Here is a 13,065-nt window from a genome sequence, read left to right as displayed (position 1 = left end):
ATGTGACTTTTGTTATTAGCATCATCCAACATTATAAGTTACTTGATTACAGCCACCATATCTATTTGTATATATCTATTTAGTGCCTAGCAAAGCAGCATAGGTAACTACCTTTACTTAAAATGTTTGGTGATATTGAAGATACTTTATCTTCTAGGAGTTTCTTTGCACCATAAGGGCTATTTCCTTCTTCACATTTGCTTTGATGAAAGGGTTTTGGCTTTGGTGGTAGAAGTGAATTTGAATATCTGCCCTAGCATTTGCTGAACAAGCGTCTTGCAAGACTTCACCAATAAAAGGATTAAAATGTACTTCACAAAGCAGATGTGTTGTTTCCATGGAACTGTACCTAAAAAACAGTAGTTCCCTTTCCTCATCTTAACTTGCAGCAGGGCCAGAATTAGGGTGAGGAGGTTGGGATGTTTTATCACTCTTTTTAAATGTATCCAAGGAACATATTCTCAGGATTTAAGGCTCACCATCATTCATTTAAAAATATCTATTCAGAGAACTTAAAGTTTCAGCTTGGAGAGGTAGAGAGGTGGAAAAAGCGTTATGTTCACCCTTAGAACCCTTAGAGTAAAAATGTTTGACACACTGCAAATTAACAATGTTTCTCGAATCCATCAGAAAACTGAGGTCATATTGCAAACAACTAACCCCAAATCTGGAGACACAGACATAAGGACAAACAGGATCTGAGCTTTTGCTCAGTTGGGCCAAATGCTCACAAATGGCCATACAAGGCACTAAGATTCAGCTGGCAACTTTTAACTAATTGTGACAAGCTGAGCACAGGCTAGCATAAGACTGTGATGCTCTTGGGGGTCAGATATAGGGGATTTTGTGGCTTCCTGCAGGCTTTCTCTCCAGGAATCCCACAAGGTGCTCACAGGGTAGATCAAGGTGAATCTGAAAAAGCTTCCCCCATTGTGCTGGCTGGAGACAGAGGCGAATAGCCACCACTGAAACTCTGCCCAGACCCATGTCTTCTACATCTTCTAAGGAATAAGTCTCATTCTGCAAAAGGAAGGACAAAATAACTACTGCCTCAGACAATTGATGGAAAGCCACCACAGCTGGAGAAGAGTAAAAAAAAAAAAAAAAGTTCTGCCCCTAGGAGAACTAGCCCCAACATTACATCTGGAAAAGGGGCAGAAACACCTGTGAACGAATATGATATAGTTGGGAACGAGTCTTTATGCAGACATGTAGAATGCTGAAAGGGAATAAATGAGGATAACAAACATTTTTATTTCTTCTTTTTAATTGTTGTAAAAGACAATTAACTGGATAAAGAAAAATTCTAACAATGTATTGTGTTTATAGTACATGAAGGAGAAATTGGGAATGTACTGTTATATGATTAATATACACACATTAAGTGGTTATAATGTTATTTGAAAGTAGACTCATTATTTCAAAATATTACTTTAAATTCCAGCACAATCACTAAAAAGTTTCTAAAAAGATGTCTAAATATTAAGTCGATAGAGGAGATAAAATGGAATCATAAAAAAATGTACAATTACACCCAAAGAAGTCAGGAATAAAAGGAACGAATAGAAAACAGGTAGCCTTAAGATGGAGGGTTTTAATCTAACCACATTAATAATCACTTTAAACGTGAATTGCCTAACATACCAGTGGCAAAAAAGAGATTACTGGATTGGATAAAAAAGCAAGACACAACCATATGCTATCTACAATAAATTTACTTCATGTAAAAAGACATAGATAGGTTGAAAATAAAAGGATGGAGAAAGGCATACCATCAAAACTCTAACTAAAATAAAGCTGGAGTAGCTATATTAATTTCAGGCAAAGTAGACTTCACAATAAGGAATATTATCAGGACAAAGACAGACATGACATAAAGTGGTCAATTCTCCAAGATGATGTAATAATCCTAAATGTGTACACACTAATGACAGAACTTTAAAATAGATGAGGCAAAAACTGACAGATATGAAAAGACAGACATATCCACAATTATAGCTGGGGATATCAACATGTCTCTCTGACTAAGTGACAGAACAAGTAGGCAAAAAATCATTACGAATATAGATGACCTGAACAACACTAAAACCCAACTTGACCTAGTTGATATTTATAGAACACTGCACCCAACAATAGCAGAATACCGATTCTTCCCCAGTTCAAATGGAACATTCACCCCGGGCTGAGTACTCTGCCCTAAGACAAATCGCAACAAATCTAAAAGAAGAGAAACCATACAAGAGGAGAAAGGAACAAAGGAATTACCGAACAGCCAGAAAACAATTAACAAAATGGCAGTAAGTTCATATCTATCAATAATTACTTTAAATGTAAATGAACTAAATTCTCCAAAGACATAGAGTGGCTGAATGGATTAAAAAACAAGACCCAGATGTAAGGACACACACACTGAAAGGGAAGGGATGGAAAAAGATAGTCCATACAAAAGGAACCAAGAAGAAAGCTGGGGTTTCTACACCAAACAAAACAGACTTGAAGACAAAGGCTGTAAGAGACAAAGAAAGTCATTATATAATGATAAATGGGCCAATCCAACAAGAGGATATAACATTTGTAAATATTTATACACCCACCATAGAAGCACCTAAACATATAAAGCAAATATTAACAGACATAAAGGGGAAAATGGACAGGTACGCAATTATAGTAGGGAATTTAATACCCTACTTTCATCAAGAGATAGATTGTCCAGACAGAAAATCAATGAGGAAACACTGGCCTTAATGAAACATTAGACCAGATGAACTTAATAGACATTTACAAGATGTTCCATCCAAAAGCAACAGAATACATATGCTTCTCAAGCACACACGAACGTTCTCCAGGATAGATTGTATGTTAGGCCACAAAATAAGCCTTTATAAATTTTAAAAGACTGGCATCATATCAAGCGTCTTTGCAGACCACAATGGTATAAAACTAGAAATCAATTACAAGAAGAAAACTAGAAAATTCACAAATATGTGGAGATAAACAATATGCTACTAAACAACCAATGGGTCAAAGAAAAAATGAGAAGAAACAAAAAAATATCAAGACAAATGAAAATGGAAATACAATATACCAAAATTTACAGGATGCAGCAAAAGCAGTTCTAAGAAACAAGTTCATCGTGATAAATACCTACAATAAGAAACAAGAAAGATTGCAAATAAACCACCTAATTTTACACCTCAAGGAACTAGAAAAAGAAGAACAAACTAAACCCAAGGTGAGTAGAAGGAAGGAAATAAAAAAGATGAGTCGAAATAAGTGAAATAGAGACTAAAAAGACAAAAGTAAAGATGAATGAAACTAAGAGCTGGTTTTTTGAAAAGATAAACAAAATAGACAAACCTTTAGCTAGACTCACCAAGAAAAAAAGAGAGGACTCATATAAATAAAATCAGAAATGAAAGAGATGTTACAACTGATACCACAGAAATAAAAAGGATCACAAGAGACTTCTATGAACAATTATACACCAACAAATTGGACAACCCAGAAAAAATGGATAAATTCTTAGAAACATACAACCTACCAAGACTGAATCACAAAGAAACAAAAAATCTGAATAGACCAATTACTAGAAAGGAGATTATCAGTAATCAAAAACCTCACGGTAAACAAAAGTCCAGGACCAGACGGCTTCACTGGCAACTCTATCAAACATTTAAAGAGGAATTAAAGCCAATTCCTCTCAAATTCTTCCAAAAAACAGAAAAGGAGGAAATACTTCCAAACTCACTTATGAGGCCAGCATTACCCTGACACCAAAATCAGACAAATATGTCACAAGATAAGAAAATAACAGGCCCATAGCCCCGATGAACATAGATGCAAAAATCCTCAACAAAATATTAGTAAACTGAATTCACAATACATTAAAAGGATCATCCATGATGATCAAGTGTGATTTATTCCAAGGATGCAAGGATGGTTCAACATCTGCAAATCAATCAGTGTGATACACCACATTAACAAAACGAAGGATAAACATCATATGGTCATCTCAATAGATGCAGAAAAAGCATTTGACAAAACTCAACATCCATTTAAGATACAAACTCTCAACAAATTAGATACAGACATCAGGTACCCCAACATAATAAAGGCCATAGATGACAAGCTCACAACTAACATCATACTGAGTGGTAAAAAGCTGAAAGCCTTCTCTCTAAGATCAAGAACAAGACAAGGATGCCCATTCTCGCCGGTTTTCTTTAACAAAGAATTGGAAATCTTAGCCAGAGCAACTGGGGGATAAAAAGAAATAAAGTCATGGACTGCATAATGATGTTTCAGTCAATGATGGACTGCACATATGATGGTGGTTCCATGAGATTATAATGGAGCTGAAAATTTCCTATTGCCTAATGACAGGTGTAGCCAACATGACATAGTGCAATACATAACTCAGGTTTTTGTGGTGATGCTGGTGTAAACAAACTTACTGCGCTGCCAGTCATACAAAACTATAGCACATGCAATTATGTACAGTAAATAATACTTGATAATGATAGTGACTATGCTACTGGTTTATGTGTTTACTGTACTATACTTCTTACTGGTGTTTTAGTGTACTCTTTCTACTTATAAAAAAAAAGTTTACGGTAAAACATTATGCTGTGTTATGCTGGCAGCAGCCTCATACATCCTGTGTTTACTGCATCTCTTGATTGCGTCATTTTCTCTTGTGCTTGATTTAATCTCATGTTGTTTTGTTCATCATGGTCCCTAGGCATACAAAATACACTGCTAATGCTGCCAGTAAGAGGCCACATCAAGTGATTGAGCAGGAAACAAAATTAAAAGTGATTAAGGCCTATGAAGGTGGAAAAATCAGTGAAGGTTATTGCTCATCAATCAGGCATGTCCCATGCCATCACAGCTACGATCTTGAAGAACAAGAACAAAGCGACGGAAGCTGTTAAAGGATCTGCTTCATTGAAGGCAACGAGACCAATAAAAATTCGAGACGGGCCTATATCAGACAAGGAGAAACTTCTAATGACCTGGATGGAAGACCAGACACAGAAGCGTATCCCTCTCAGCGTCATGACAATCACAGCCAAAGTAAAAGTTTGTTTGTGATGCTGAAAGAAAAGGCTGGATCCAACTACAGTGCTAACTCTGGGTGGGTTAAATAATTTAAAAGTTATTATCCATTACATTATGTGAAAGTGAGTGGTGAGTCTGAGTACTGACGTGAAGGCAGCTGAACAATTTTTGGATACTCTAGATAAGCTGAGGAAAATTACTTGCCAGAGCAAATACTCAATGTGGAACCTCCCTATTCTGGAAATGAATTCCTGAAAAGACTTTGCCAGGTTTCAAGGCTTTTAAGGACAGGATAACAGTTTCGTTTGAGGGCAATGTTGCAGGCTACAAATTGAAACCCCTTGTGATCAGACACAGTGAGAGCCCCAGGGCCTTCAAGCATATTGACAAGTACACATTGCCAGTATACTAAAAGAGCAATAAGAAGTCATGGATGACCCAGCTCCTTTTCCAAGATGCCCTGCTGAACTGCTATGCCAGCAAAATGGAGAAGTACTGTTTGGAGAATAACATACCTTTCAAGATTTTGCTTACTGTTGATAACGCTCCCTGACATCCTCCTTTTCTTGGTGATCTTCATCCCAAAGTCAAATCAGTGTTTCTCCCTCCTTGAACTTGAACTTGAACCAATCGATCAAGAAGTTATAGCAGCTTATGAGACCTACTACCTGAAAAACCACTTTGCTCAGGCTATTGCTGCAACTGAGGAAGTCACTGATGCAATTTTGGAAGAATTACACCTATGACTGCATCAAGAACCCTTCTTAGGCTTGGGGTGATGCCACCAAGGAGTGTATGAATGGCATCTGGAAGAAGAAACTCAAGAGGTTTGTCCATGACTTCAAAGGATTTGCCACGGATGAGGAGGTTGCAAAAATCTACAAGGCTGTGGTTGAGACGGCAAATAATTTTAACCTGGATGTGGATGAGGATGACATTGAGGAGCTCCTAGATGTGGTTCCTGAGAAACTGACTAATGAAGAGTTGCTGAACTGGAACAGAAACGCATAGCTGAAGAAGAGGCAAGAGAAAAGGAAACTGCAGGGGAAGAAAAAGTACAACCCCCAAGAAAATTCACAGTGAAGGGTTTAGTAGAAGCTTTGCAAACCTCAACAAGCTCTTCAAAAAGTTCAAAAACATGGACCCCAAGACGAAAGGTTTTCATTAATAGAGAACCTTAATTAATGTTCATAGTGCATTATCTGTTTACAAGCAAATTCAAGATGAAGAAAACAAACCATGCAAATCACCATGGACATATTTCTGAAAAGAGTGACACCTTCTCAAGAAAAGCATCAGGTAGGTCCTTCAGGCAGTATTCAGAAGAAGGCATTGCTATCATAGGAGAGGACAACTCCAAGCATGCTATAAGCCCCTTTAACCTTCCCGTAAGACAAGATTTGGAGGTGGAAGACAGTAATACAGATGATCCTGACCCAGCATAGGCCTCGGCTAATGTGTGTGTTTGTGTCTTGGTTTTTAATGAGCAAGTTTAAAAAGCAAAGAAGAACAAAAAATTTTAAAAATAGAAAAAAGCTTATAGAATTAAGGATCTAAAGAAAGAAAATATTTTTGTACAGCTGTACAATGTGTTTGTGTTTTATGCTGTTACTACAAAAGAGTCAAAAAGTTAAAAAGCTTATAAAATAAAAAAGTTACAATAAGCTAAAGTTAACTTATTATTGAAAAAAGAAATTTTTTTTTTTATAAATTTAGTGTAGCCTAAGAGTACAGTGTTGATAAAGTCTCCAGTAGTGTACAAAATGTCCGAGGACTTCACATTTACTCACCACTCTCTCACTGACTCACCCAGAACAACTTCCAGTCCTGCAAGCTCCGTTCATGGTAACTGCCCTATACAGATGTAACACTTTTTATCTTTTATGCTGTATTTCTACTGTACCCTTTCTATGTTTTAGATATGTTTAGTACACAAATACTTACAAGTACACAAAACACAAATAGTGTTACAATTGCCTATAGTATTCAGTACATAACATGCTGTACAGATTGATAGCCTAGCAGCAAGAGGCCCAACCATACAGGCTAGTTATGTAGTAGGCTATACCATCTAGGTTTGTGTAAGTACACTCTATGATGTTTATACAATGACAAAATTGCCTAACGATGTGTTTCTCAGAACACATCCCTGTCATTAAGCGACACATGACTGTAAAAGGCACCCAAATTGGAATGGAAGAAGTAAAACTGTTTCTATTTGTAGATGACACAGATATTGAAAATCCCAAAGACTCCACCAAAAAACTGTTAGAACTAACGAATTCAGTAAAGCTGCAGGATACAAAATCAATATACAAAAAAATATATATGGTTGCAATTTCTATACACTAATAAAGAATTATCAGAAAGAGAAATTAAGAAAACAATTCCATTTACAATTGTATTAAAAAGGATAAAATACCTAGGAATAAATTTAACCAAGGAGGTAAAAGACCTCTACACTGAAAACTATAAGACACTGATGAAACAAACTGACGATGACACAAATAAATGCAAATATATTTCATGCTCGTGAACTGCAAAAATTAATATTATTAAAATTCCCACACTACCCAAAACAATTTACAGATTCAATGCAATCCCTATCAAAACACCAACGGCATTTTTCAAAGAAACAGAGCAAACCTAAAATTTGTATGGAACTACGAAAGACCCCAAAAAGCCAAAGCAATGTTGAGAAAGAAGAATAAAGCTAGAGGCATCAAGCTTCCTGATTTCAAACTATACTACACAGCTATAGTAATTAAAACAGTATGATACTGGCATACAAACAGATGCATAGATCAATGGAACTGAACAGAGAGCCCAGAAACAAACCCATGGACTTATGGTCAATTAATTCATGACAAAGGAGTCAAGAATATACAATGAGGAAAAGATAGTCTCTTCCATAAACGGTGTTGGGAAAACTGGACAGCCACATGTGAAAGAATGAAACTCGATCTCTATGTTACACAACACAGAAAAATCAACTCAAAATGGATTAAAAAATTCAATATAAGACCTGAAACCATAAAACTCCTAGGAGGAAACATAGGTGGTAAGTTCCTTGACATATGTCTTACAATGATTTTTGGATTTGACACCAAAAGCAAAGGTAACAAAAGCAAAAACAAACCAGTGAGACTACATCAAACTGAAAAGCTTCTTCACAGTAAAGGAAGCTATCAAAAAAACGAAAAGGCAACCAATGGAGTGGAGAAAATATTTGCAAATTATATATCTGATAAGGGGTTACTATCCAAAATATATAAAGAACTCAGATATCTGAACAGCAAAAAAAACCAAACAACCTGATTAAAAAATAGGCAAAGGATATGGATAGATATTTTTCCAAAGAAGACATACAGACAGCCAACAGATACATGAAAAGGTGCTAAACATCACTAATGACCAGGGAAATGCAAATCAAAACCACAATGAGATATCATCTCACATCTGTTAGAATGACTATTACCAAAAAGATAAGAAATAACATTTGGTGAGGACGTGGAGAAAACAGAACTCTTGTGCTGTTGGTGGGAATGTAAATTGGTGCAGCCACTATAGAACACCGTATGGAGGTTCCTCAAAAAACTAAAAATAGAACTACCATACGATCCAGCAATTCCAGTTCTGGGTATTTATCCTAAGGAAATGATAACACTAATTTGAAAAGACACCTGAAGCCCCAAGTTCTTTGAAGCATATTTACAGTAGCCAAGACATTGAACAACCTAAATATCCAATGAATTAATAAAGATGATGTATACACACACACACCCCCATATCCACCCCCACCCCCACAATGGAATATCATTCAGCCCTAAAAAAGAAGGAAATCTCGCCATTTGCAACAATATGGATGGACCGTGAGGACATTACTTTAAGTGACGTTAAGTCAGACAGAGAAATACAAATACCATATGATCTCACTTATAGGTGGAATAAAAAAAACCCTGAACTCATAGATACAGATAAAAGATTGATGGTTGCCAGGAGCAAGGGGTAAAGGGGGTCAAAAGGTACAAACTTCCAGTTATAAAATAAATTAAGTCCTGGGGATGTAATGTACAGCTGACTGTAGTTAATAATATTGTATTGTGTATTTGAAAGTCGTTAAGATTGTAGATCTTAAAAGTTCTTATCACAAGAAGGAAAATTTGTAACTGTGTGGTGATGGATGTTAATTACACTTATTGTGGTGATCAAATCAAATCATTGTGTTGTACACCTAATACTAACATAATGTTATATGTCAATTACATCTTAATTTAAAAAAAATTAGCAGAGAAAACATATTAAAACAAAACAAAACACCACAGTAATAACTGCTTCAGGAAAGATCCAAAGATGAATGAAAATTAGTGGGTGAAACTCCAGAGTGAAACAGGATATTTGCAAAGCCTCCAATTATCTCCCTCAAAATGTTTATTAATATGGTGGTTTTAACATATGTCCACAAATTCTGTGATACTCCACTCTTCAGAAGGTACACCTTGGTTTCCTTCTCCTTCTGTGTATGCTGGACTTCCTTCTAAAAGACAGTAAAGATAAAGGAAAACAGTAACTTTATAGTGGAGAAACCTGACAGACACAACTTTAACCAAGTCATCAAGGTTAACACCACCAGCAATAGTTGTTATCATGTACTCCCTGATATGCCATGAGAAGTGCATTTCACCGCTGTATGTCTTCCCAAATATCCTTAACTCCTATATAACCATGAGAAAACATCAGGCAAACCCAAATTGAGGGCCATTCTATGAAATATCCAATCAGTACTCTTCAAAGGTATCAACTATTCACAATAGCCAAGACTTGGACGCAACCTAGGTGCCCATTGAGGAATGAACAGATAAAGAAGATGTGGTATATATACACTAGAATACTACTCAGCCATAACAAATGATGAAATTTGGCCATTTGTGACAACATGGATAGACCTTGAGGGTATTATGCGAAGTGAAATAAGTCAGAGGGAGAAAGTCAAACACTGTATGATCTCACTCTACGTAGAAGATAAAAACAACGACAAACAAACACACAGCAGCAGAGATTGCATTGGTAGTTACCATAAGGCAAAGGGGGGTGGGGGAGGACAAAAGGGGGCATTAGGCTCACATGTGTCGTGATGCACTATAATTAGTTTTTGGGTGGTGAACATGACGTAATCTACACAGAATTCGAAATATATTACTAGGTACATCTGAAAGCTATATAATGTTATAATCCAATGTTACTGCAATACAAAAAAAAGATACTTCATAATGATAAAACATTTAATTTATCAATAAAGTATAAGAATTCTAAAAAAACCAAAAACCAAAAAACCCCCAACGGGTAAAAGCAACCTACTTTGCCCTAATAGGAACCCTAAATGTTATTATTAAATACAGAAAGTCCACAAGCTAAAAAAAAAAAAAGGTATCAAGGTCATGAAAAACAAGAGAAGACTGAAAAACTATCAAAGAACACAGAAGATTAAGACGACGTGACCACTAAGTGCAATGTGGTAGCCTGGACTGAATCCTGGAATACAAAATGGACGTGAGTTGAAAAACTGGTGAAATCCGAATAACGCATGTAGTATACTTAGTAGTGTGGCAGCAACGTTAATTTCTTAGTTTTAATAAATGCGCTATGGTTATGCAGGATGTTATCATTACAGGAAACTGGATGGAAGCCTATAGAGGAAGTCTGTACTATCTTTACAGTTCTGTAAATCTAAAACTATTTCAAAATAAAACAGTATATACATATACTTCAAGAGTAATTTTTCACCATTCCTTTTACTTCTTGAGCTTCTATTTCCATGTCCCTCCTCAAATCTGATCCTGATACAATTATCTATTTTTGTCCTTATGAGTTTTATTCATCCTCCTTATCATACTTCTAGGCAACAACATTTGAATTTTTTAATATCCTGTAAGCCAAAGCCTCTAAATGTTAAGAAAGAAAAATTCTGGATTCAGTTATCATTACAATTATTAAGGGGTACTTGATCAAAGCAACATAATCTACACATTTTGATAATTACTAAGGAAAAATACATTTTATTGAAAATGCATCTGCTTAATGAGAGGAATGAGGCTTTTTCTCCCAATTAAGCCCATGTATTTGTGGATGGATATTACTTTTTGCTATAAGGAAGTACAATACCATCAAATTCTACTACTATTTTTTTATTTAAAAAAAACAGATTTAACTCTCGAGAAACCTTGTCTGTATAAAAACGTAGAGAGGCATTTAAATCTTGTTATAACAATGTCACTCAATTCCTTGAATTGCTTTTGGATTACGTGCCAAAACCTGTCTAGTAATTTACTATCAAAACTACTTTCAAAGATCAGCTGACAGTTCCAATTAGGGCCTCCTCCAACTTTTACTAGAGAATTGAAAAAGAACCCACATCGGGTCTGTCACTCAGATATAGAGCCATTAGCTCTCAACGCCCCGATCTGTTTTCACGATTGTGACATTGTTCCCCTTTGGGCTCCGCCAGTGGAGCTGCCACAAGAGTCCAACGCTGTTTTTTCCCATAAACAGGAAAGACACGGTCGAGACCCAGCCTGGTCCACTGGCATCTTCTCACAGTAAATACGCAAGTGGGGATAAAGCGAAGGGTTTCCTTGAAACCACCCACACACAGGTAACCTGGGGACAGCCCCTAAGCCCCCTGGGTAAGGAGGCCCCAATGCAACGGCCTCTGAGGACGGCAAGGGGTGGGGCGGTGAAGGGCGTGAAGAGGCAGAACTGCGCAACTCTACCTCACTTCTCCAGCAGTCAGGGCACCAGTGTCCACGCTCAGAGAACTAGGCCGGCACTGACGGGCCTCGAGCGCGTGCCACGATTGGTGCCTCCTCACTTGGCGAGCCAGTCTTTAAGCGTGGCCGGCATAGCGGGGGCACAGGCGCGGGGCGAGAGCGCAGCCTATGGAGCCGGCTGGTGATTGGACGAGGCGGGTGTGAGGGAGAGAACACAGGCCACAGAGACGGTTGGTGATTGGACAAGGCCGGGTGCGGAGCCGAGAATGCCGGCCGCAGAGACGGTTGGTGATTGGATAAAGTGGGGCACGGGGGCGTCCCTCTGGGTCGTGCAGGGGCGCCGCGAGGACGCTTTTGAAAGACGCCGCATTCGCCGCGTGGCTCTCACGCAGAGCGACGTAAAGAGAGGTTGATACCCGGAGGAGGGAGCAACGGCGTCGGGAGCTGCGGCGGCCGGCAAGCCCGCAGTCTGCGGCCGGGCCTGCTGGTGAGTGTGAGCTGCCTGCCCGTCCGCGGGGTCCACCCGACAGGGCAGGAAGGATAATTTTGGTGGGTGGGGGTTGGGCTGGGCCTGGGGAGGCAGCCAACGGGCCGCTGCAGGCTCATGTTTCTGAATTTTCTTTTTCTCAGCTTTTTCCCTGACTCCTCCTTCTCCCTTTGTAGCAGTGCTTGTGGAAGGGAGTTGGAGAGGACAGGTTCCACGCCTACTAAAACTCTAGTCGCAAAGGCGTCGTGACGTCAGAGTGATTTAGCTCTTGTGTGAGTGTGTGTGTAAAGGCCATTGATGGAATTGTGGGTTTTTTTTTTATTTGAGTATTTTTGGTTTATTTTTCGTTTTCTGCCCACTTTCTTATAATTTGTAGGTGAGAAGATGTCTGGCAACAATGACTGGTTTCAGAGTTCCCGGGTCCCTAGCTTTGCTCAGATGCTGAAGAAGAACTTGCCGGTTCAGCCATCCGCCCAGACGGTAACTGCGCCCACGGGCTACAGCTCGGAGAGTTACTCCCTGTCGAATATGGCATCCAAGGTTACGCAAGTGACGGGTATGGGCTGCTTTTTCATTTGCGGTAATGTCTAAGTTCTTTAAAATTCTAGAATGGCCAGTGAGTTCTGTTGAGCCGCTCGTTTAAATATTTCCTGGATATGTATCCGTTTACCTGTGGCCACGTCCCACCTGGAACCCGGATTTGACTTCCAGCGCTACTGTAGGAGGCCTGTAGAAATCCTTCCCCTTATG

General features: G+C 38.3%; 1 protein-coding gene and 1 long non-coding RNA gene across 2 annotated transcripts in view; one reads left to right on the top strand and one right to left on the bottom strand.

The window, feature by feature from the left end:
* Nucleotides 1-12,030, bottom strand: part of LOC139081822 (uncharacterized) — a 59,415-nt gene extending 47,385 nt beyond the window's left edge. The window contains exon 1 of the long non-coding RNA XR_011537222.1: nt 11,832-12,030. This is a non-coding gene — a long non-coding RNA (uncharacterized lncRNA). The remainder of the gene's footprint in view (nt 1-11,831) is intronic.
* The window catches only part of ADAD1 (adenosine deaminase domain containing 1), a 50,329-nt gene continuing 49,036 nt past the window's right edge, over nt 11,773-13,065 (top strand). The window contains exons 1-2 of the mRNA XM_008530606.2: nt 11,773-12,315; nt 12,692-12,871. Coding sequence (XP_008528828.2) covers nt 12,700-12,871 — 172 coding nt within the window. The 5' untranslated portion in view covers nt 11,773-12,315; nt 12,692-12,699. The remainder of the gene's footprint in view (nt 12,316-12,691; nt 12,872-13,065) is intronic.

This window comes from Equus przewalskii, chromosome 2, assembly GCF_037783145.1.
Source record: "Equus przewalskii isolate Varuska chromosome 2, EquPr2, whole genome shotgun sequence".
Classification (NCBI taxonomy): Eukaryota; Metazoa; Chordata; class Mammalia; order Perissodactyla; family Equidae; genus Equus; species Equus przewalskii.
The sequence above is the reverse complement of the archived record's forward strand: the minus strand, read 5'-3'. Positions and strand labels throughout refer to the sequence as shown.